We start from the raw sequence: 25,354 nt of genomic DNA, 5'->3' as shown, positions 1-25,354 counted from the left end.
TTAGTTGAAATGATTCAGCAGCCAGGCATATTGCCTCATGTCTGTAATCTCAGCTCTTGCCAGCCCAAGGAATGGATGATGCATGCCATGAGTTTGAGGCTAGACTGGGTTATAATAAGGAAAAAAAAAGGAACCTTTTCCAACAAAAAAAAAAAATAGGAAGTCTTAGTTTACTTATGTTTTATGTAGCCCAGTGTTTTCGATAATAAAGATTTTGTTCTGAAATTTTCAAAAGTAGTTTTATGTTCTATCTATACTATATTTTTATTGCTATAATGAAATTTGTAAGAAATACTATTTTCTTTAAAAATGAAAAGTTTACCAGTTATCTCCTAATTAAGTTCCCATTTGCATAGATTGTTCCTGAGCTGTGAGCAGAGAGGAAAGTGCGTGCGCATAGGGTTTGTCTTAAGGAAAGGCCTCTGAGGAGCTGTCAAGAGAGGAGTACTGTTAAATGGACTGTTCTGGCCATTTCTGACTCCAGGAACGTGTTGTTGTATCAGGACAAGCTGTGGCCTGTCTGGCCCCAGGTCTGACTGGAGGGATAGTTAGTTGGCTTGCACATCTCTTGTTATGGTGGATACTGGGTTGTATTCATCCTTGTCTTTCTATTATTTAAAGGGAGAATGGGCTTTGTGTAATTTCTCTGATTAAGAAGACAGAAACTAATATTTCAAAGTAAAAATTGCAACATTGACATTATGTTAGCATTGCCTATATTAGCTGTCTGGAACCCTGGTGGTCATTTAAAAAAATAAGGTGTAATGACTATCTTATTTTCTCTTATTCAGACATTTCAGGATTGAAGTTAGAACATTTGTTTGCATTTTATATTCTCATTTTACCCATACAGTTTTCATGGCACACTCCTGAAATAAAGCAGAAGAGGGATTATCATCAGACATTGCAGGGGCAGTCATGAGCCAGGCTTCAAAACCGGAATTGACAATTAATTTCAATTGCATTGCTGTTCTACAGTGCATGTAACTATTGCCAAATAGTTTGAATGTAACTTAGTATGAAGCTACCATTTTCATTTGAAGCTAAGGTTGTTTGAGAGGGTACTCCACACATACCTTGCTTGTTTTCAGGCTGATGTCTTACCTTCAAAAGATAGAGTTAATAGACTCGGTGTTGTTGATTGCAACAAGGTTAGACTTTTCGTGGAGATGAATGTTTTCTCTCCTTATTCATTTTCTTATGAATTTGAGCAACCTTACCAATGGTTTTAAAACCTATGATCCTTAAACTGAGTATAACTTCCTCTGAATGGCTGAATAGCCTCAGCAAAGGAGTTCCTATAATTCTCTTTGATCACACAATGTCTTTGCCCGTCAAGATTTCATTACTGTATAAATACTTGTCAGTAACAGCAGTTTGTCTTTATCCTCCTATATTTAATTAACAAATAAATAACCCAGGGAGACACTTTCTCCAATTTTTTATATAGGCAAGACTGTCTAAACATTGTATTTATAATAAGGAAAATGCTATCAGCAGTTATATTTGGGAATAAAACATGCATTGAGATGTTTTAATTCAGTGTATACCCATTTTATTTAATATTTTGGATGCTGTGTATAAATCCTGGAAAAAGTCTATGACTATATTTACTGGGCTCTTGACCTGGTGTTGATATGGGGAGATGGTGGTTTGTCGTGTGGATATGGAGACCTTTCTAGGTCAGGGTTTGAACTTGTTCTTGGTTCCCATCATGGCTATCTGGCTTACTTTTGGAAGCTCCAGTTCCAAGCACTTCTGTGATGTTCATGGGATAGTGATGGTGCTCACAGTGAGGCTGAGAGGTCACAGTGAGGCCGAGGAGGTGACAGTGAGGACGAGGAGGTCACATGGAAGCAGTTAGCATTTTCAAGAGATGGTTTTGACAAAGATGCAATTCTTTGGGGAGAGGTGGTGTACACAGCAGAAGCACACACGTGTGCGATGGATATGGGCTTTTCAGAAGAGCATGTTACACTTTAGTATTTTAAGAGTTGCCTTATGTATTTTGGGGACTTCTATTCTTGGGTGTTGCTGAGAATTGAATTTAGAGCAACTTGCATGTTAGGCATACTACAGAGCTGGCTGTATTCCTAGCCTGAATTTGGCGACTTTCAAAATTACTTTCACTAACGTGCTTATTTATTTGAAATGTGTATGTGCATGGGGTGCTCACCCCTGAGCAGGTACGGAGACAAAAGGTCAACTTTAGCTGCCCTCTTCTGTTATTCATGGTAATTTTTTGAGATCTGGTGTAATTGGAGGTTTCTTTCCCAGCCACCCAAATAACCACTGTCAAGCTTAATATTAATTACAAACTGTTTGGCCTGTTAGTTCAGGCTTATTATTAACTAGCTCTCACTACTTAAATTAACCCATTTCTGTTAGTCTGTATTTTCCCATGAAGCTCATGACTTGTTACCTCACATCTCGCTGTTTGGCAGCTAGCTGACTTCTCTTGACTCTGACTTCTTTCTCCCTGTATCTTTGCTTGGATTTCCCTGCCTGGCTCTATTCTGTCTGGCTATTGACCAAATCAGCTTCTTCTTAAACCAGTCATAATAAAACATATTCAGGGCATGTAGAGAGACATTTCACATCAATCTGGTCTTCCATTGAACTTTGAGCATGCTGTTTTAGCTTCACTGGCTGGGCAGTATGTTTCCGGGATCTGCCTGTCTATACCTCTTCTCTTACAAGTGCAATGGTTACAGGAGATGAGCCATCAAGTCCAGCTTTTCATAAGGGTTCTGAGGATCTTGGATTCTCATGCATGCTCAGCAAGTACTTTACCCATCTTCTCAGCCTCAGGAATTTATGCTTACATAATAGAGACCCTAGGTTAGTACCCAGTGTGCAGTGGGAAGAAATATAAATAAAAGCAGTAATCACAAGAGTCAAACGAGTCCTTCTGTAGTAAATCTCAAGGAAGTTAAGACTTGTTTTGATGGTAAAGTGTTTTTGATCTTACTTCTGAGATTCTCAGGTAGGTCCAGGTTAATAGCTAATGAAGGAGCAAGATTAAAGCCATAGGACATATACACTGAGGCATTATGCATCTACTTTGATATTTTAGTATTCTTGTTTTTTTTTTTTTTTTTTTGTTTCTTTGTTTGTTTTTCGAGACAGGGTTTCTCTGTATTGTTTTGGAGCCTGTCCTGGAACTCGCTCGGTAGACCAGGCTTGGTCTCGAACTCACAGAGATCCATCTGCCTCTGCCTCCCGAGTGCTGGGATTAAAGGCGTGCACCACCACCGCCCAGCTGGTATTTTAGTATTCTTAAAAATTAAAAATATTAGCTGGGTGTTGGTGGCACACGCCTATTAAAGGCACTCAGCACTCAGGAGGCAGAGGCTGGTGGAGCTCTGTGAGCTTGAGGCCAGCCTGGTCTACCGAGCGAGTTCCATCCAGGACAGCCTCCAAAACAATACAGAGAAGACCTGTCTCGAACCCCCCCCCCGAAAAAAAAACCCAAACAAATATTTGTATAAAAAAGGAATGCTGTCTCAATTCTCAGATCCAAGAAATTCCACCTAGACTCTGGGTTGTGGACTTCCTTTCTCTTGCAATGTCTTGTCTTTATCCTATAGTACAGTATTTCTCCCCTTCCTCCTTCTCCCTTTCCTTCCCTCCCTCCTCCTCCCTTTTCTCTCCTCCCACTTTTGTCATTGGAAGATTCTTCAAATGTAGGAGTAGCAATGGGCATCTTGGGTAATATGCCTTTGAAGGTGTCTTGGCCTTGGCTTGTTCTGTTACCTCTCTCTTGACTTTTGTAAATTAGTAACCCTGCTCCAGCCTTCCTTCTCCCCCTGAGGTTCTGCCTCATCTCAGGCCCAAAGTGTTGGAGTCAATGTGAAATCTCTGAGACCACAGACCCAAATAAACCCTGTTTTCCTGGATGTTTGTCATAATACCAAAAAGTCTGACTAATAAAATGTAACATTGCAGATATGAGTATTACAAAATAAATAAAGCATGTGCTTATATATTTCTTATTTCTCTAACACTGCGTATTGTAAGGATTACTCCATGAATGTTTTATTTTTGTTTGTCAGTTAGGCTTATTTTTGACAGAATTAAAAAAAAATGCACCTAGGTTTGTGGATGCCTTCTTTTCTTTTTTCTTTGTGACTTCCCTTATAGCAAACCAATTTATTCTACTTTAGTCTCAGGGCCTTCATTGTCTCTTTTTCAAAATTAGAGTCAGCTTTGCATTATGCTGGAGGTAGTAATGATGGAAGATACCAATTTTATTCTAGTGATGTCTCTACTCATTTGTTGCTGATATTAATCATCTTATATAGAACACTCTTAATAACATAATCGACTTTTCTGGGAAGTTCTGTAGTGGAAATACAAATGGACTTTGTGTCTTTTACTTAAAATGTAATGATTGTTTTCAAATTACTACTCTGAGATATTCAAATCATTTCTTTCTCATTTGGCAGGAAGACCAGTCTTTTTGGAAATTATTAATATGGTTATATAGCTTACTATACAATACATCTTGCAATGTAAACTAAATTGACATTTATTATATATTTGCTCCTTAGGAACAACCTTCTTGCTAGTGTTAGGAATAATATAATGGTTAGTACTGAACATTTAGTGTGCTGGGAGCCATGCAAGAATGTTATGTGTAGTAATTGAATCTTCTGCAAGTCTAAACTCAGAATGATGCCTTTTTCTGTCTTGTTGCTGTGAGTGATAACTGACTTTGTGATGGGTTTCCCACTGAGTATATGATCATCTTGACTTTTTAGTGATGATAATCCAGGGTAGTCACATATGGAAGCCCAATGGTAGTTATATATGGAAGGCCCAGTGGAAGCTTTATTTGCCAGAACATTCTCTTCTTTGTTAAATAATAGAAATAAATAGAAGTCCACATCTTAAAACCAATGCATACAAGGTAGCAATTAGTAGCAATACACTGTCTACCCTGCCTTTGTTTCCAGGAACATGAACAAAAAAACTTCAGGAAGTCTGCACTTCATACAGTTTGCTTGAAATAAAACATTTATGTTTAGTGAAGAAGTATTTGGTAAGAGGATTGTTGACTATAATAGAACTTATTATATTCATTCCTTTCCTGCTGACAGATAAATGCTACCTTCAAATGAAACCAGCATAGTTAATTATTCAGAAAAACATATGAATAGGGCTCTAATACAAAGAATCCTAAAGTCAAACAAAAGCAGTTATTGCTTTGTAAATAGAAAATTTCAGTATTCTAGGTTATTTTTCTAAAAGTGGGGATGATGCATTTAAATTTCTGAATTCAAGTGGCGTCTGAAAAAGGAAGAGTAAGATAAACAAAGAAGGCGTATGTACAAGCAGTTTTGTGTTTCTAGAGCTTGGCTTAAAGGCTTCATGATTAGCTGAGATTTGTAGTGTTTTGTGAACTGTAATTTCACAGTGGCGATTGGCTTACATGATTAGTATTTTAGAGGTAACCACAATAAAAAGGGTTTTCTCTAAATTTCCTTAAACATTCTGTCATTCTCTTTATCTTGTAAGTTGTTTTGAATTGTGAAGAATGATGGTGTGTCACTTCACTTATTACTGTGACAGAGATTGACTAGAAACAGCGAACAGAGGGAGATTTCTTCTGGCTTATAAAGGGGATGCAGTCCATTATGGTGGGAATGGATGAATGTGCAGAAGCTGGTCTTATCATGGTGGCATTTGGAAGAAAAAGGGGAGGAGTCGGGGGACAGAGACACAAAGGGAAAAAGGCAGAAGGGTCAACCACGTTTTTCCAGCAGGTCCTACCTCCTAAAGTGTTCCACATTTTCCCCAAACAGTTGTCATCAGCTGGGGACCAAATGTACCAAAGCATAAGTCTATAGGGGAATTTTACATCTGAACTGTAGCAGTGAGCTTTAGAGATCACTCTATTCTTGTCTTCCTCTCCCCATGTGACATAAAATATCTTTACAGTCAAATGCAAACAAATGCTCTCAACTCTAGTATTCTCAAGCATCCTGAAATACCCACGTAGTTTTCTCTTCCATCAGTATAATAAAAAGATTAGAAAGTTGTTCCTTGTCTCAATCTCATCTGTTTAAGTTTGTACTGTGTAGGTATAACTCTGTTATTGTGAATAGATTATTTGCATCTGTTACCATATTATAGTTCTCACTTTTTGTACTATTCATGAGAACATTTAAAAATTCTTTGTTGTTCTGTTAATTATTTAAGTCACCAAACACATACGTTTTTAGAGTCCAATAAATGCCAGGTACAATTTTAGTTGCTAAGGAATGGCAGTAGACAAAATAAATAAAAACCCTGTTGTGTTAGTTACTTTTTGAGTTGCTGTGAGAAAATACTCAGATAAAAGCAACCTAAGGGAGAAATGGTTTCTTTGACTCCTGATTCTTAGGTACAGCCCATCAGGGCTGAGGAGCCAGGGTGGCTGGAGCATGAAGCAGTTGGCCACATTGAGTCCACAGTCAGGAAATAGAGTGTGGTTAATGAGTGCTCATGCTTAGTTCATTTCTTCTTTTTACTTTCTTAAAAAATTATTTTTCATTTTACATACCACCTCCAGTCCCCCTCCCCCTCTTTTCCCACTACCATCCACTCCTCAGAGGTGGTAAGGCCTTTCTTGGGGAGTCACCAAAGTTTGGCATACCAGGTTGAGGCAGGACAAAACCTCTTTCCCTTGTATCAAGGTTGCACAATGTATCCCATCATATGGAACGGGCTCCAAAAAGCTGTTTCATGCACCTGGGATAGGTTCTGGTCCTACTTCCAGCTCCCCTCCCCCAATGATCAAGCCACATAGCTGTCACCGATATTCAGAGGGTCCAGTTTGGTCCCATGTAGGTTTCCCAGCTGTCAATCCATAATCGGTGAGCTCCCAATTATCTCAGTTCAGCTGTCTTTGTGGTTTTCTCCATCATGCTCTTGGCCTCCCTTGTTCAGATGATCCCTCCTCCCTCTCTTCATCTGAACTCCAGGAGTTCAGCCCTGTGCTTGGTTGAGGGTCACTGTATCAGTAACTGGATGAAGGGTCTATGATGACAATTAGGGTAGTCACTACTCTGATTAAAGGGGAAGGCTTGTTCAGACACCCTCTCTACTATTGCTAGGAGTCTTAGCTTGGCCCATCCTTGTAGATTCCTGAGAATTTGTCTAGCACCAGGTTTCTCCCTAACCCCATAATGGCTCTGTCTTTCAGGATATCTTTTTCATTGCTTTCCTCCTCCATGCCTCTTTCTTCTTGATCTCCCATGTTCCCATTCCCCGTCGCCTCCCTTCTACACCCCCTCCCAGTCTACCCAGGAGAGCATAACTGTTTTCCCTTCCCGGGGCCCTCCATGTGTGTTCCTCTTAGGGTACCTTTTTACTTAGCTTTCCTGGGGTTATGGGTTGCAGCCTGGTTATCTATCCTTTGCTTTACATCTAATATCCACTTATGGGTGAGTTCATACCGTGTTTGTCTTTCTGGGTCTGAGCTACTATTTTATTTTTCTTTCTAGTTCTATCCATTTGCCTGCAAATTTTAAGATGCCATTTTTTTTTAAAACCGTGAGTAATACTCCATTGTGTATTTTCTTTCTCCATTCTTCAGTTTATGGGCATCTAGGTTGTTTCCAGCTTTCCCAGTATCCCATCACAGGAAATTGTGCCACCAAGGGAGTGGGTTTTCTTACCTCAATTAACCAAAAAAAAAAAAAAAAAAAAAAGATAATCCCCATACATCCTGAGATACTTGTCATTCTAGACCTCAAGTTGACAAGTGAGATTAATCCTTAACCTGCCTTGAAGTAGTTTTGATTCCGGTTTGGGAAGTGACCCTTCCTTCTCTTAAATGCTATTATTTGAGGTAAAATTAAGAATTTGCTATTCTCTTTCAACTAGTACTGTGATCTAAAAGGGACTATAAAATAATTTCTAGTAACAACTGCAAGCAAACAAAGCCTTTTCCCCCCTGTTTGAGACAGAGTCTAACCATGTAGCCTGATAAGACCTAGAATGACTGTGTGTTCAGTGTTACTCTTGAATTCAAGATACTCCTGCCTCAGGCTTAAAAGTGATGGGTCTGTATCCATATGCTCCCATGCTTGGCTTTTGCTTTTCATTGTGTAAGCTTTGGAGATCAGATCTGAAAGTAAGCCATCTTTGGTATAATTTCATTCCCTAAGACCCATAACATTGATTCTATCACTGGAAAGTGAAGAAAATAATGTGGCTGACTCATTTTAGACTGGTAGGCCTGAGTGGAGGTATTGCACTTGAAGAGCATTCTGTGCTGTTGGGGCCATAGGAAGAGATCGGTGAACACTGTTGCTGGTCACTGCTGACATGAGGAGGGGGCTAGGTGCTGTGGTATTAGAGTAAAACACTTCATTACTGACAGGGCTCTTGGTCTCTCTTTCACTGTGGGTCTCTGAGCAGAATTATTTTTACTATCTTAATGGGTTTCTTACCCATTCTATTCAACAAAGACCCATCAAAGTGTTTTGCAATTTTCTAGAGTATATTGTACATCCGAGCATGCCTGGCCCGGGGTCCTGTCTGTACTTGTCATTGTGGTAAGGACTTTTGGGTTTCATATATCCTCTGTAGAAAATACAAATATCAGCTTGTAATTTGTTTTTCTGAAATTCTTTTGAAAACATTTTGTGTAGCTTAAGGAACCGTGTCTGCTTTGATTTGAAAAGTTATAATAGCTGCCGAGATGTATTTTTTCTCCTTCTCGATTCATTGCACTAATTTGTTGTTCAGTTGGCAGAGTGGGCATCATCATCTCTCCATCCAAAATATTATCTTACTTTTCATCCCAGCAGTTTGCAATAAAATATTCCTGACATGAAAGGAAATAAAATAGTCTATTTGGTGACAAATGAATAATACCATGGCTTTTGCCCTGATTCCAATACTTAAAGATCTGAGCATAAATATGCTCACAATGTGTGTTAGGCACTTTGTTTATTAGTCTAGTCTATTTTGTGTTGGTTAAAATCTGTACTTCCAGTAGGGCATCTGATCAACTTATTTAATACTGGACCTTGTCTCTGGCTAATTGGTTCTAGCAATATCTGGTGGCATTTGTTGTCTATTGATAGGCATTGTTGCTCTTTCCCATCCCTCTCAGCCTTGCCTCCACCGCAGAACCCCCGCAGTTCTTTCTTGTTCGTTTTCACATGAAGACTAATCTCTTTACTGTAGTAATCTCTCAATGTTTATGGAGTGTTTCTTTTGTGGAACATGTTTCACAACCTCACAGCATTTGGTCCTTTCTCTAGGGTAGTGATACATTTAGGAAAATGCCACAATCAACAGTCTGAAATACAAGAAAAAGTATTTTATCGAATTGCATAAGCAGTACAATTCAAGCTTTTCTTCCCTTTTTCTTTTTAAAGTTTTGTCTTTATTCTTAATTGAGCATGTTTCTATGTTTTACATGGATCTGTGGCTGTGAGAGCTAACGGAGACTCTGCTGATAATGTTTAAAGCCCTCTACTGCTTGTTTTCTGTGACCATTGATTTATAGCAAATTGTTCTTCATATTAACATGTGTTCACCTCCATTTTTCTTTAAATGGATTCTTTTAAAATATGCTGTTATCGTGTGTGTGTGTGTGTGTGTGTGTGTGTGTGTGTGTGTGTGTGTAGAGTACAGGACAGCTGTGTGGAGTTGGTTCTCTCCTAGCTTTACATGGGTTCTAGGGATTGGTGACAGCATCTAGTTGTATGTGACTATTTAAATTGAAATTAATAATAATAAATAAGATTAAAATGAACTTTCTTAGAATCAGCTGCCTTATTTCCAGTGGTTCATATGTGCCCATGGAGCTTGTGAATACTAGGATGACACAGACAGACTGTTTCCATAGTGAAATACCATAGGGGATTGCTTGCTGGTGTGTGTGTGTGTGTGTGCAGAAGACTCTGGGTTGAAATGACACATACAGTGCAGGATCTTGATTCTTTAGCCATGTGAGTGGATGCATACTCCTGCCATCCTTTAACTCATCACGGTAGTTTTGTTTTTCTTTGGAATTTTCCTTTGAAATAGTTAATGGATTAAAAAAAAAAAAGAGAACAGTGTGCTGGTTTTCCCTCATACATTGTATACTCTCTGTCATGCACCACTTAGGATAGTGTGAACAGGAACCCTCATGGCAGCACTTTTATGTATGTATCTTTTTTTCATTTTTTTTTTAGCTTTAGAAACATTCTTATTTACATATCCACCCCCCCATCCCCCCCGCCCTCCCATCCTCCCATGCTTCCTACTGAACCCCCAACCCACCCACCACCCACTCCCCAGGGATAGTGAGACCCTCAACAGGGTATTATCAAAATCCATCACATCATTTGGGGGGAGGGCCCAGGCCCTCCTTTCTGTATCTGAGCTGCAATAGTATCCCTCCATAGGGAAAGGGCTCCCAAAGTCCATTTGTGACCTAGTAATAAACACTGGCTCTACTATTAGAGGTTCCATAGACTGCCTTGGCTTCCTAGCTGGTACCCACATTCAGAGGGCTTGGTTTGGTTCAATGTTGGTTCCCCCCGCTTTACGACTAGAGTCTGAATGCTCTCAGACCTCCAGAATCCAGTTGTGGAGAGGGAGGAGAGATGACCAGATGAACCAAGACAGAACTGGAGATACCCGCAGAAATAGTTGGCCTGACCTTATGTATTTCTTTTAATTTTTAGTTGGAATGGTGACTCCTTGAAGATCATTCCTTGGGCTGAGCATAAACATCGGGCTGAAGATTGGTGTGAGGAATTGGAATGCAGGTCAGTATCAGCTAGCACAAGTCATCTTTGTTCTTTGGGGCATGACTTATTAGGTGGCCCATGGAGTCCTACTTCGTGGTGTTCCTTTAATCAGAGTACTTTAGAGGAGTTTTTAAAAAACACTAATGACTTGGGATATAGTAAAAGAAAGAAAAAAGGAAAGAAAAGAAAAAAGAGAAAAAGAAAAGAAAAGAAAAAATTAAGGAGACAATACCAAATGTTGAAAGGGAACTGTTTATTTGATGATCTTTATCACAACTCTTCACTTTAATATATTGACTTTCAGTTTACCAAATGAGCAGATAAATTTTCACAGTTATAGTCATGATGTATATGCAGTTTTATTATTTGTTAAGTTTTAGTTCTCGTTTTTCTAAGACTGTACTCAGGGAAGCCTCAGAATATGGAGATGTCAAATGCTACACAACGAGGTGTGTATAGTGAGGTGTGTGGGGCAGTCAGTAGGAGGCACCCTTGAATCCCTGTAGTTTCTACCCATTAGCAACAGGAAGGGACCCTTCACGTGTCCTCCTTCTTTACTTTCCCTCCAGGAGACAAGAGCTTTATCCTTCAGACCTGTAGACTGCTTGTTGAGTTACCAGATCTCCACATTCCTGGATGCCAGGCAGAGCATCTGGAGGAGGGATGGTGAAGTGATGCTCTGAAGATCCAGGCTTTTAGAAAATTTACACATTTTCATCCCCCTTCATGTTCCTAGAGGCAGAGTATTCCTCATGTGGAAGTTTATAGAACTCTTTTCTGGAGAATTTTTCTGTAGAATGAAGTAGACTCAGAAAAGGGGCCTTTAGGTCCCGAGGTATGGTCCTCATAGGTTTGGGTGCTACCTGGACACAGTGGAGCTAACAAATGGACAGGTTCTGTCACATGCATAGAGCTTTCTGGATATCTGGGATAGATTCTGCTGGATAGAACAAAGAGAGGAGGAACATACACAGATAATGGAACAACAATGAAAAGGAGACATCATGCAAGGAGAAGAAAATGTCAAAAATTATAATTAATGTCATCTAGAAGATAAGTTGCTATAGTTTGTGCAATTGAAATAACATAATACTAAATAAAAAAACCATAGCCACCCTACTCCAATGGATAATGCCACCCCATATCCATACAGATAGATGGCTGTTGTTAACTTGGTGGGTCACAAAATAAAAAGGCACGAATGTGGACAATGTGGACTTGTATGGTGGGACTGACGGGAGGACTAAGAGAAGGAGTGTGACCAGAATACATTAGAAATACATATGAAGTTGTCAAAGGAGAAGAAAAGAGTCTTAAAACAGCCAATTTTAAGTACCATAGATCTGTATGAAATAGGAACAGAGACTAAGAACTTACTTAGGGGCATTCACAAACAGAATAGTATACAAAAATTAGATAGGAGTCTACTCACGATAGAATCAAGACATTTCCTTAGAAGTTAGAGTAAATATGTAGAGCTGGAATAGGATATTAAATGTTTAATAAAACAAGTCTACTATTCAAGTTATAGGCACTAAAAAGATGGCATAGAGGGATAGAGGAGAAAAATTTAAGAATATTTCAAGCCAATAGTTAGAATTTGAAGGCTTCAAGTTTTCAGATTGAAATGGTCTTTCAAGTACTCTTCCCCAAGGTTCTAGAATATGAAGAATATGTTCATTGACAGAGAATGACCCTATTTCATGAAAGGAAATCTCAAAGTCAGAGTGACCTGGAATGTGGATGTGATGGTGTGTGTGTGGGAGAGAGGTGGCGGGGAGAGAGGTTGCTCTGGCAGAGGCACCCAGTGGGGTGTGTTCTGTAAAGATTTTCAGGTTTTGTTAGTTCCTATCTGCTTGAGTTGAAGCATAGTTGCTTTGATTTATTTTCCATTCTGAAGTTTGGAAGTCAGGAAAACCAGTTGGAAAATGTTAAATTTCCCAAAATGTCAGATTAACTTGCAAGTGTGCACATACATGTGAGAAAATACCCCTTCCCACAGACACCCCATCCCTGTCAGCTGCTCTCTCCTCATCGGTGCTGCCATTTCCGGCAGCATTCCAGACAGTTCTAATTGTTCCTGCCATGCTTTGCAGAATGGTGGTGGAGTCCAGCCTCCAGGATGACAGTGAGTTTCTGTATGCTGAGCAGCCTGAGCTACTGCAGTACAGGATGCTGCAGCTCACGGTGGAGAAGGTGATGGACTGGTACCAGAGCAGAGCGGAGGAGATAGAGCACCATGCTGGGCAGGTGAGGGGACAGGGTACTGCTGCACTGCTCTTCAGTGGTGTTGGTGGTGCTGGCTTCTTAGGACCACGAGGCAGCCAGGCCAAAATCTCAGGTGTAATTCATAGGGCCGAAAGGAACAGTCCTTAGTGTGTCTCTTCATTTGCCCTTTGCCTGAAAGTCTTTGTAACTTCTAGATTCTTTCAAAGCAAATGCATGCAAGACAAGTTGTTTAAAGTTGCCCTTTAAAACGGGAACTGCAAACTATGGTACATACTCTTCCTGACTTTTTCTGTATTTTAATAGACATATTGCCACCATAATGTAACAGACTGTATCAACAGAAAGAAGTGTTTGATTAATTCCTGTTGCAGTGCACAGCCACAGGTGATGGCAGTTATGACTTTCAGGAACTCTGTTCCCATGTGCCTCCTGTTTTTCTTATGCCTTGACTTCACAACTCTGCGTTTTTACTGCTCGTGGTTTTCTCTAGTGGTCTCTGACGGTTGCAAAGAGAAGTGATGAGGGTGAGGACAACACTTATCTGTGGGTCGAAGGACAAGTAGTTGTTAGGGATTGTGCTGGTTTAGTGAAGTGGCAGTTGCAGGTTCTCTTCCGAGACTGATGACTCATGCATTCCGAGTAGTTGGCTTCATTTCCAGCACTAGGTATGGTTACTCTCTTGTCGAGCAGCTCCTGATTCATCCAGAGTGTGTGCGCCACTACTGCACCCTCAGGGTTACTGTGCCATGCTGGTCACTGTGGTCATGGGCTTTAGAGCTGGGTAGGACTGTTGCTTGCTTCCCTCCTTTGGAAGCTTGCATGGCTCCTGCTGCTGCTCTGAAAGCTAGTCCTCGGGGAGGCAGCTTTCAGGTGAGTTCCAGATCAGGGGCCTCTGGGAGCTGTGTCTGAAGTGCATGGTGCCATCAGCAATGCCGACTTCCTCCCTTCCTTCGTGGGGCAGGGGTTTTAGCAGCTGTGTGGACACTGGTTTCTGCCCAGTTTTCCTGCGAATCTGAAGCTGCTGCATTAGAAGAGATGCTACTAATCCTGAGACATCATGAATTCCTTCTAGGAGACTAGAGTTGATGATAAAGCAAAAGGGGCTTGGGGTGCTTTATATTTAGTTGGATTATGTCCTGTCATATCATTCATTAGTTAAAAACACTCATAATGACTTTTATTGTTTGGCTTCCTGTGGGATGCTGACATTTCATGTCATTTGTGATGCAATCAAAGTGATATCTGACATGGGTTTTATATTTTTCATTTTTAGAGGTTCAATTGATGTGGGACTTCTAAATGCCTTCAGCAAAACTTGTTTGTCCGTGTAGAAGTGTTTATGGTGGTGAATTTTCTCCCTTGAAGGCTCCAGCATGTGGAACTTTGCTGTTGAGTTTTCATTGGTATCTGCTTTCCTTTCAAGTTTTGGTAGCTTGACCTGTGTACTTTAGCAAACATTGGGGAAATAGACAAACACAAATGGCGGATGTGCTGTCTTCCAACTGTTCCTCGTGCAGTTTTTGTGTGTGTATCAGGTTTTCTGAAGTCTTCTGGATCGTTTTAATTGTTATGTAGATAGAAGTGTACTTTCAGATGTGACTTGTTCGCTTACAGTCATCATCAGTTGTCTCCAGGTCCTGCTTTTTTTGCTTGAGCTTTGTCCCCTCACACTCTTTCCTTTTGATTTATTTGTACTAGTCTTTCCATGTAGCTCACTCCTTACCCCCCCACCCCTCTTTCCCTCTCAGCTGCCTGACAATCCAGAGGTTTTGGGGCTGTGGGGGCTCTTTCCTGTGCTTTATGGGTGTTTTCTCGTCCATTCTTTGTTCTTCTTCTTACTCCGCCATTTCCTCACTACTCTCAGAAAGTGATTTTGCTTTGTGTCTCATCTGGGAATCTGAGGACTTCCTTTCTTCAGGACCTCCTGGCTTTTCCCAGAGGAAGAGGCCTCTGTCCTTGAGTTCACAGTCACCCCTTTCTTTCCCTGTGCTCTGGATTTGGCACCTGCACTCCTGTGTGTGTAGGATGTTCCTTTCACTAGGTTTGCTTATTTCCAGTCTCCACACTCGCCTTTCAGACAGGAAGTTCAGTTCTTTCACTTGTGTGTGTGCAAAGTGTGAAGGGGAGCTGTCTCTTACTTACGGGCTTCTGCTGTCTTTCTTGTTTCCTTCGTAGCTGGCCCAGAGTTAGGCCCTCTGCCTTTGGAATTGGTCCTTGTCATCTTTCCAGTCCAGCTGTGCCTGCCACTGTCTGGAAGTTTTGGCCAGGGAAGCTGGCAGTCCTCTCTTATCCTAACTTAGCCTCTCTTCTGGTGGTACTACTTTCTTTTCTTTGCAGAAATCTCTTCCTTCTGGGCTTCTGTGTTCCCAGCTCAGGTTTTCTTTGTCTTTGTCACAGCCATTCATTTTACCTTGCTCCTGTGGCTCCTGTTTGTGGACTTGCCCCTTATCAGTATTCCCCAGAGGGCTGCTGTTGACACTAATCTTGTCTACACATGTGACTTGTTCAGATCTTCTTCTCAAATTGTGCCCCATGATTTATGTTCCCAAGTGTCCACTTTAGCTACGACATTTCTTTCACAGAGATTTTGGTTTCTTTCATTTGGGCATCCTGCACTGAGATACTGTGAGGGCTGCACAGGCTCCTCAGCAACACTCGTGCAGGACAGAATTCACTAACTTCTTTTGAGTGTTCGTGCGTCCTCAGCATCCTCCTCTTCTCACCGAGAGGAGGAGCCAGGCCATCCTTGTAGAATCCTACTTCTTAACCCATTCTTCATCTGGTCTACCCAATGCTGACTTCTAATGATCTGTTGTTCCTTCCCTTGTATGCATGTAGTTACACTGTGCAGCACACGGGGAGTGTCCACTGAATGTTTCCTCAGTGTGAACAGTGAGAGCACTAAGAAGGGGTGTACAGTGCCTCTCTGGCAGGGCTTCTCATCACCAAGAGCTACAGTTCTCCTGAATGCTCCATCTGCTTCCAGTCCATTTTAGATTCACCATTCACATTAATTCATCCTTCATCAGAGTGTAAATGTTTGTGACACGATCCTGTGGAATTCTGTCCTTTGGATACGGCATGGTTAGTGCCACCCAGAAACAAGAACAGTTATGATTGTCTACATGAGTCCCTCATAGGCCCAGCGTTTCCCTGAGGACACATAGCGAGAAACAGTTCCTGGAAGAGGAGGAGACTCGTGGGTGTAGTTACTCTACGTGACCCATTTTCCTGAAAGAGACCTCAGTTCAAATCATTGGTTCACTAAACTTGGCGTGGCCAAATCTTTCCCTGCTCTGTCATCAGTGCCCTGTCTGGGGTGAATGGATGTTTGTAGTATTTCTCCGGGGAGAGTCACACAGCACATGCCTTGGTGGAAACTCTTGGTCAGGTGTCAGTCACTGTATTTCCAGTCTCTGATGGCCGACACATCATCTTGTATTTCTGACACCTAGGTTGGTGTTAGCTCCTCCTAGGCCCTCTGTGTATTTTAGAGTAGGAACAGGAGAGGAATGCTATTGTAGGCTACAACTCATGGTTGGATGCTAGTTTATAATTGTTGTGACGGAATAGAAGATAAATGTTAGTCTACTGTGCAAGTAAAGGAAATGTCGTTCATTGTTTTAGCTAAGAAATAAATATTTATTGGGTGGGTGCAGCTGGCTTGGCATGGGGCAGGGAAGCCTGTGGAGCAAAGCCTCATTTATGAAGCACAGTGCTGTAGTGAGAGTGCATTTCATTTGGCTTTGTCACTGCTATTTGTGCCATAATTCCCTCTGCGTTTGTTATTTTAATGTAAGAATTAGACAGCTCTGTTTCTCTTCATATTTGTGTCGTCAGTACATCTTGCTGATTGATGCATTTCAAACAGTTTGACACTGACATGCTTAATAAAGTACTCCAGTCCTTTTGTAGCAAGACACATTCTGACTATGAAATTGTACAGAAATAGTTACGTGCTCATCTACACGGGAGGTTTCCACTTTGGCTTAGTCAGGAGTTTACTGTCATTTTTCAATTTTAGGTTGACTGTTCCTTGTCACTTATACGCCTTGGAGTGGAGCGCTGTATTCCTGGCTTGCTGGTTCTGTGTGACGATTTGGTGACTCTGGAAACACTGGTTTATGAAGCAGGCTGTGACTTCACCCTCACTCTGAAAGACCTGCAGCAGAAGAAAGACTTTGAGAAACTCAGATTGCTGATGGAACATGTAGGTACCCTCTGACTCTTCTGAGCATCCCTGAGCCTATGTTGTTGTATGTTGCATGAGGCAAACAGGAAATGTAAGAGTCTAGGAAGGAATATGTGTGGGCATATTACAGCAGGAATACACAACTATGGTTTAGTTTATACCTTTATCTTCTGCCCCCTTTCTTTCCCTTTTCTGTCTCTGTGTGTGCATCCCCTCATTTCCATCTCCCTTTTCTCAATGATTTCTTTATCTTAGCAGCCATCAGTGAGATTCGATTGTGTTATTAAGACCCTTCTTAAGAGTGGTAGGTTTATGCTGCGTATAGTGGTACATGCCTTTAATGTCAGCATTTGAGAGGCAGACACAGGGGGATCTCTATGAGTCTGAGGCCAGACTGATCTACATAGAGAGTTCTAGCCAGGGCTATGTAGAAAGAGTCTCCTGAAAAACATATAAACAAACAAGCGAAGAAATAAAAATACTGAAAAGAGTTGTATCTTTTCGTCCTGGGGAGAGTATGAGAAATGATGGTCTACTTTCAGAGAGGATGGACAAAAGGACCCATGCCATAATGGGAAACAATGAAAAAGGAAAAAAGGGGAAGGGGGAGATGGGGCTTTTACTAGTGGGACTCTGTTCCTTAGTGGCTCCTTTCTAGGGAATGCCTGCTCATCTGTTTTAGCGTCTCAGTGCTTTCTTCCTTTAACTCTGACTTGGTCCCAGATGTTTCCCTCTTACATCCTTTCACATGTTCTTTTTGTTCTTCCTCTGGGTAGAATCTCTCTCTGCTATTGGGACCTCATGGCTGAGTAGTAGCCATAGCGTGTATGTTGTCCAGAGCTGGGCCTAGGCCTGTGGGTCCCTAGACCAGTTCCAGTCCACACAGATGGGATGCACAGGTATAGCCCCTGAGTCCCCCCAACCCCAGGGGAAGGTGCACATTCTCCTGCTAGTGGCTAGGCCCGCAGTGGGTGGGGATGTGCAGTGCTGTGGAAAGTGTGGGGCCTGTACTGCTTAGCACTAGGCTCACTTGTCTAGTATAGTGCTGTTTTAATTATGCTTGCTTATTGTGGTTAATTATACTTACAGTGTTCTGAGGACACTTATGTAACCAGTGCTTACCAGTGGATGGTTCCCTTCCTCCACCGCTGTGAGAAACGGTCTCCAGGTGCAGCCAATGAACTACTGAAAGAATATCTAGTAACTCTAGCTAAAGGAGACTTGAAATTTCCCTTGAAGATATTTCAGCATTCCAAACCTGATGTGAGTAGCAACCCTAATTTCTTTATAGTCTTTTCATTTTTTTCCCCCATGAGTCTGTAGTATTAGGTTTAGGCATAAATTTTTATAATCAGCCTTAGAAATTCCTTCACATAGAAAAAATTGTCATTTTATTCTTTAAAAGTGTTTCAACATTGTTGATGTACATTTTCCCCAAAGTTTACACAGTTATGATTATTTTTGATTCATTCATTCCATATTTCTTGTATGTTGGAACCTGTCAGTACTAAGATCTATAGGTACAGATGTTGAACTCTAACTATGAAGACAATTCACTAGAGTTAACTATTCTGTTTCTTTAGGAAGGGTAAGAACTGGAAGCGGATTTATGCTGTAAAGTATTCATTCTATTGCCTAGCTCTTCTCATCCTGCACCATATTCTTGCCCAGCATCTTTATGATGCCACCAATAAGCAGAAGTGTCTTCTCTCAAGGCCATTCAAGTAGTTTATGAAGGTCTTTAGGTTCTCATAAGGTACCCTCATTCATCCCATGATTCTTACAGCTGCAGAAGACTGCCTATTTAAGTTTTCTCCTGTGCTGTTTTAGGTCACTGGAGGGAAAGCCATTTTGTTAGGCGCAAATACTTTTGCATTGTGAAAATCTCTTAATTTTGTGGTAGATAAAATGTGCTATTTCAGGCAATGCAGTGACTCCCATGTCATTGGAGAGGGACTGTAAGCGAGGTGACACAGTCCCTGTAACACAGTCATGAGACCAGAATTTAAGCCAAAGGCACTTCAGGCTTCTTCCAGATGTTAGTTCTGTTAAGCCTGCTTCTTCATACCGGCCTCAGTTAGCTCTGTGAACCTCACTAAAATAAACAGTCATGGCATTGAGTAACCCAAACAGCAAGCAAAGTATTGCTCTGTCGTAGGCATTTCTGGGTTTATACATTGATTGCCTATCCAAGACGCCTCTGCCCATTGGTTATTTAAAGTTTCTCATCTTCTAATAATCAGCTTCCACTTAGTGACTGGTTTTACATTTGGGGTGAGCCCTGGTGGGCACTGATGGCAGCAGCATACTGCATGCGGTGCAGGATGGATTGACAATGAATGTTTTATGAGAAATGAAGAATTGACTTTAAATTCTTTCTGCCATCACGTTTGTGATAGGTCTTCCATATGGGAGCTTGTAAATCCTTTGTGTATAGTCAGCTTTTGTTGTTTTTACCTGGAAATTTAGCATGTGCTTTTGAATAAAACATGTAGTCATTTGCCTTTCTTGAAATATGTGAATACTAGAGAGGTAATAGGGATATTAGACTCTTTCTTTCCAGGACTGTCTCCATATTTCTCAGTGTCACCTTCCTGCAGTACAGATTGTACCATGTCATTAATCTATACAAGTGTTCCCAGTGACTTGTGGTTGTGGACTGGCCTTGGAACCTCCAGGGTGACTTGATGGGGCTTCGCTTCCAGTCTGCCTCTTCATCCTTATTCTCTCCATGAGCACGTGAGGCCATTCAGAGGGAACTTAACTCTTGACCTCTCCAGGGCCCCTTTTTGGCCTTCTGTGTTAGTGGGCTAATTCCTTCATTAAAGATAATCACCTCCCTCCTCATTTATTTGATAAATAACTCTCTGTTTTGTGCCACCATTCCTTTAGATAGTCTCTGATATCCATGATTTCTCTGTGCTTTGACATAACTCTGTACCTGCCTCTATTATTATGTCTTGTCTTAGTCACTACCATGTAGAATTTTTAATCTCTGTGTAGTCAGATTCATTGGCCAGATACCTTTGTGTTTTCCCACTTAAAGTTTATAGTAGAATTTTGCTTTCTTTGAGTATTTGTGTGGAAAGAGGCCTGAAGTGGCCATCTCTATACTTCAGAGCTAGAGTGTGCTCTGTGGTTGTGCCAGTGTATAGCAGTTGTTCAACTCAGTAGGATGGTAGCACAGTACGTGGGCTCTTATGTTTGTAACGTTACTTCAGGAATTTCATACATTTTGTAATGGAAACACAGAATTTGACCTTGGGATTAGAATGCTATTGTTAATGTCACCGCGTTGTTACTTGCATCTCCTTTATTTGGAATGGGTCATGACTTGAAGAGTCTGATTTTAGCAGATGGAGCTTGTGGCTTACAAATGATCTTTTCTAGCTGATTCTGTAATTAAAGTGTGATTTCATTTAGAATTATTAAATACCTCAAAAGTCTGCAAGCTACAGAAAAATCAAGAGTTGTTTCTTTGGCTGATTAATGACACTGTTTAATATTCCATTGACAGTGGTGCTGGGTTATGGGGAACTGACACTGAGTACAAAATGCTTCATTTTCTCTAGCTGCAGCAAACAATTATCCCTGACCAGGACCAGCTGATGGCAATAGCACTGGAGTGCATCTATAACTGTGAACGGAGTGACCAGCTCTCTCTCTGCTATGACATCCTAGAATGCCTTCCACAAAGGGGATGTGGGTAAGAAGCCGAGGAGGCCAATCTTACCAAGTCTTCTTATTTCAGTGCTTAAGACAAAGGCACCGCTTTTCTAAGGGTTCACCAACAGAAAAGTTAGAGGCAATGAGAAAACAAAAGTGTGTGTGGGGGGTAGTAACTCAGAGGTGGAGTGCATGCTCAGTGTTCATGTGATCTGAATCTACCCCAGCTCTGCAAGGCATAACGGTGAGCCACACAGAGAAGAAATTAAAACTGTCTGTCAGCTTGGTGTCTGGAGAGAACCTTCATTCTTTTGTTACTAAATGGGTGTTTCACTATAGTTGTAATTTCGACGATTGTTCCATTAACTGTGACCCACTGAAAAGCAAGAAACACCAGCAGTGTAGCAAGAATACTCTAAAAGTCTACAGTGATTTCTTTGTGCTTACAGTGTGCTTTAGGTATTTCTTTCTTTTTTTCTTTTTTGTATATTATAGACCAACTGCATTTATTTTGTGAAGTCTTTCTTCATTCATTCATATTTACTAGCTCTCTCCTGAGATGTCACATAGCTGTCATTTTCTTGCTATCCCTTTGCAGTCTTATTCCTAAGGATCCCATGTGATGCTCACAAACATCCTTGTCTTTGTGCCTCTGGTACTTGAGCCAAAGCCCTCAGCCTATGTCTTCTGCTTCTTGTGTAAAGTTAAATGTTTAGACAGGAAGCCTTCCTTGCTGTATATTTCTTCTGTCCTTCTATTTTCTATCCCTCATCTCGTGGCAGGGAAATGTTTATTTTTGACTACATGGATGGTAGCAATCACCATGTTTGCAATCCATCCTAAAACACTGATTCCCATAGACTTGGATACAGGGAAAAGAAGAATGGAAAATGAGTTTTTGCCTAGTGTAGGGTATCGTCCCAGAATCTGTCCTTTTCATTTTCAGGCTTCAAAGGTGATGTTTGTCTTCACAGAGTAACAAAGTGGCTGCCAGCACATTTACCCAACTATCACAGGAGCATCCCTAACAGTAACCCTCCTTGTGTGGTGAGCCAAGAAACACTGGATGTCACAATGTCCCTTAGGAAAATGAGTCATGTTCTAACTGTTTGACCCAAATCCCATGAGTTCTTTGGACTGACCTTGTGGCTTACAACTAGTTCGGGGGCAATGTGAGCTTTTCCTGCAGAGATGTGACTAAGTGCTTTCTCCACACAGGGTATGAACGATTAGCCAAAGGATGGTTCTGTGTTCAGCTCCATGAACTAATGTGCTTACTGATCAGACGCTGGGAGACCCCAATTCCGCCCCACTATTGTAAAGTCTGATCTGGATGAGATGGAGTCTGCCCTTCAGTTACCTTCACGGTTTATGTTCTCTACTACCCCTTAGAGCACAGGCCACGTGCAGCTGGGGCACAATCACATACAGCTGGCGTGGAGGTGTGGCGCGTGGCTGAGACCTCAGGGAAGGGTTGGCCCACCCACCTCATTCCTCCCTTCCCTGAGAGGCTGTCAGCAGTCCAGTCTCCGGGTTTGCTCCTGAGTCATCACAGCATCTCCAGATGACAGTGGTGATAGATGCCGTGCACAGGGGGTGGTGTTCAACAACAGGGCACAGAGAGACCTACATGACACCTCAGGAAAGCAGCACTCTGCTATGCACAGACTGTCTGTCACACCATTTATGAGACAACTGGCCCTTTCACTGTGAAAGTTGGTACCATTTAGAAAGACACTTGGTTAGAGAGGCCCCGTTGTGTCATAAGGGAGCCCATAGGGAAATAGTCCTCTCCTGATTTGCACGTGTAAGATAAAGTAAGAAAAGAGTTGAAATGAAGATTAAGACAATAAACAACTTTTTGGTGCCCACTTTCCCAATATTAGATGCCTGTTTTAACAAATTAAATGCTTTTTTTTCCTTTTTTCTTTTGGTGGGATGTTTTTGACATAGGGTTTTATGTACCACAGGCTAGCCTTTGACTCCTTTTGTGGGTAATGCTGGCCCTGAACTTGTGATGCCTTAATCTGTACCATCCAAGTGCCTTGCTTAAAAAGCAAATACTTTCAAGGTCATTTTCTTTGTCTTTTCTTTGCTTGTTGGCCACCCTGAAAAAAGGGAACCCAAATTGACAAACTGTCTCCATTGGATTGGCCTGTGGGTATGGATGCCTGAGGGGCATTTTCTAGATTGTTGATTGATATGGGCGGGCCCAGCCCACTCTGGGTGGTGTTATCCCTAGGCTGGTGGGGCTGGGTGTGTAAGAAAGACAGCTGAGTAAGCTAGTGGAAACAAGTCAGTAAGCAGATTCTCTGTGGTTTCTCTTAATTCTCACCTCCAGGTTCCAGCCTTGAGCTCCTACACTGGCTCCTCTTGATCATTAACTGTAACCTGTAAACCAAATAACCCTCCCCCCTCAACTGCTTTGTTCATTGTGTTACCATAGCAGCAGAAAGCAAACCAGGACTCCCTTTGTTATAGTATTATACAGTATTTCATTTCACAGTTAAGCTGTAAACCATGTAAAAATCATTGTTCATTAGCCTTCCTCCACTCTGTAGTGTTTCCACCATCATGATTATGTAAGCATTGTTCAAACAGCAAGGTGAGATTGTTTGCCTTCTTTCACTTGCTCTTTCCTCTGGATTGGAAGATTCCGGCTTCCTTTTTTTTTGTTTTGTTTTTTGTTTTTTTTTTTTGGGCTCCTGACTGAACCATAAAGTAGTCAGGAATACTAAATAATCTCTCAGCTTCCTCTTTTCCTGAGTCTTTATGTAGCCCCATAATGCATGACTAGCCATGACGTGGCCATGCAACACAGGGCCCTTTGAGCTGCCTATGTTTCTATCTGAGTGCTGATATGAGTGTCCCACCCACAGTCAGGGGATGGGGTCAACATAATGCTGGATTCCAACAGTCTGTATCACTCTACTTCAGACCTAGGAGGATAAGGCCCCGGTGGCACATTCCTAAATAGTTCTGCTTTTTTCTTTGATGAGTTTATTTGTACTCTCCTCTCCACTGCCTGCAAATCTTGTTATTCAAAGGTTAGGTCTGCCAGGTTTGGTATTTAATTGTAGATCTTATTTGTTTATGTGTTTGTTTGCATCTCCTTTTATTCTTTTCCCCATATTTTGACCTTTTATGAATTGATCTGATATTTCTTCAATTTTATCTTCTAATCCAGCTTTTACATTTTAATATTTATTTTGGCCTTTTAAGTTCAACAAACTGTTTCTTGTTCATTTAAAAACAAAGCTCAGAGTCTTAGTCTAAAGTGCGTAGATAGATGTCCGCCCTCCTTCCTTCTTCCCCTCCTCCCATTCCCCAGCTCTTCTGGGAGCATAGTACCCTCCTCCCCGTTTCCCAGTTCTCCTGATAGCTCTGCTATGCCCTGTCTGTTTGCATGGGACCTTTACTCTGTGCTCCTTCTTTTTGAGTAATTCTTGATCATGTTTTCTATTGAGGCACTAAGACGCTGATTGGAGCCTTGTCTCTTTGGGAAGAAAGTTTGTTTCTAGGTAACTCTTGCCATTACACAACAAGGAAAGCACATTTAAGATGTGTGGAAGAAAATTCCTGAAGAAAAACTGAGTGTGTAGAGATGAACTCATTAGAATTTCAGAATTGTGGAGAGATTGGAATATTGCAAGTCCAGATTACCTTACTGTTGACTAGTTCTAGCCCTCAGGAACAGCCGTTCCTTGGCCACCTCTGTGTCTCAATTAACATCTTGTGACAGACAAAGAACTTTTATAATCTATTAATTTAGCAGACAACTCACTTCCACCAACCCAAAAACTAAGAGGGTTGTCAGATAGTATCTGAAGCCTGTAGAAAAGCTTCTCCCCCATCTTGGGCTCTCTCTTCCTCCCTCCCCTACCTCTCTCCCTCCCTCTCTTTCATCCTGATGACTTTGGAAAGGAGGAGAGACAAGTGTGCAGGTTCAGTCTGATGTTTCTAACCTCTTATCTCGTTGTGACAGGCTCAGGCCTTTACACTGCAATACTGTTTGCAGCTAGATGACTGGAATTCGTTTAGTTTTGTTTTATTTTGCTGGGGATGTGGGGTCTATCATGTCACAAATCTTGATCGTTCTCTTCTCATCAGAATTCTGGTAAGTGCTGACCACCAGAAGGCTACTAGGACCTGCCTTGTCAATGGTGAGGCTAGATGGAGATTGTCTAGTGTTTCATAGTCTTTTCCTTGTTTGTTTGTTTGTTTGTTTTAAACAGGGAAAGATAAATCAAGAGGTGTTTGTTCCTTAACCTACACCATTGTGTCCACAGGCTACTTCACATCTATGACCTTCATTAACTAGCAAAAGGCTAGTAAGATAGATTATGGCAACAAGGTTTTTATTGCCAACATCATTAGTGATCCACTAAGACCATTGCCCAAAGCATATCGGAGTGACAGAGGCCAAACTGCATCTACACAGGGATGCAGGATGCAGGGGTCCCTTACTAACAGCTTCCCCAGCAAACAGGGTTAGTGAAGATTGTCCTCTCAGTGTCCTGTCAAC

General features: G+C 41.4%; 1 protein-coding gene across 6 annotated transcripts in view; it reads left to right on the top strand.

Moving 5' to 3' along the window:
• The window catches only part of Nbas (NBAS subunit of NRZ tethering complex), a 275,296-nt gene that overhangs the window by 80,785 nt on the left and 169,157 nt on the right, over nucleotides 1–25,354 (top strand). For all 6 annotated transcript variants that reach the window (XM_005079052.4, XM_013119856.3, XM_013119857.3 and 3 more), the window contains exons 22-26: nucleotides 10,677–10,760; nucleotides 12,839–12,992; nucleotides 16,996–17,181; nucleotides 18,253–18,426; nucleotides 20,736–20,869. In XM_005079052.4, coding sequence (XP_005079109.1) covers nucleotides 10,677–10,760; nucleotides 12,839–12,992; nucleotides 16,996–17,181; nucleotides 18,253–18,426; nucleotides 20,736–20,869 — 732 coding nt within the window. The remainder of the gene's footprint in view (nucleotides 1–10,676; nucleotides 10,761–12,838; nucleotides 12,993–16,995; nucleotides 17,182–18,252; nucleotides 18,427–20,735; nucleotides 20,870–25,354) is intronic.

Source organism: Mesocricetus auratus, unplaced genomic scaffold (genome assembly GCF_017639785.1).
Source record: "Mesocricetus auratus isolate SY011 unplaced genomic scaffold, BCM_Maur_2.0 Super-Scaffold_100024, whole genome shotgun sequence".
NCBI lineage: Eukaryota > Metazoa > Chordata > Mammalia > Rodentia > Cricetidae > Mesocricetus > Mesocricetus auratus.
Note: the sequence above shows the minus strand (reverse complement) of the source record. Positions and strands in the feature narration are given on the sequence as shown.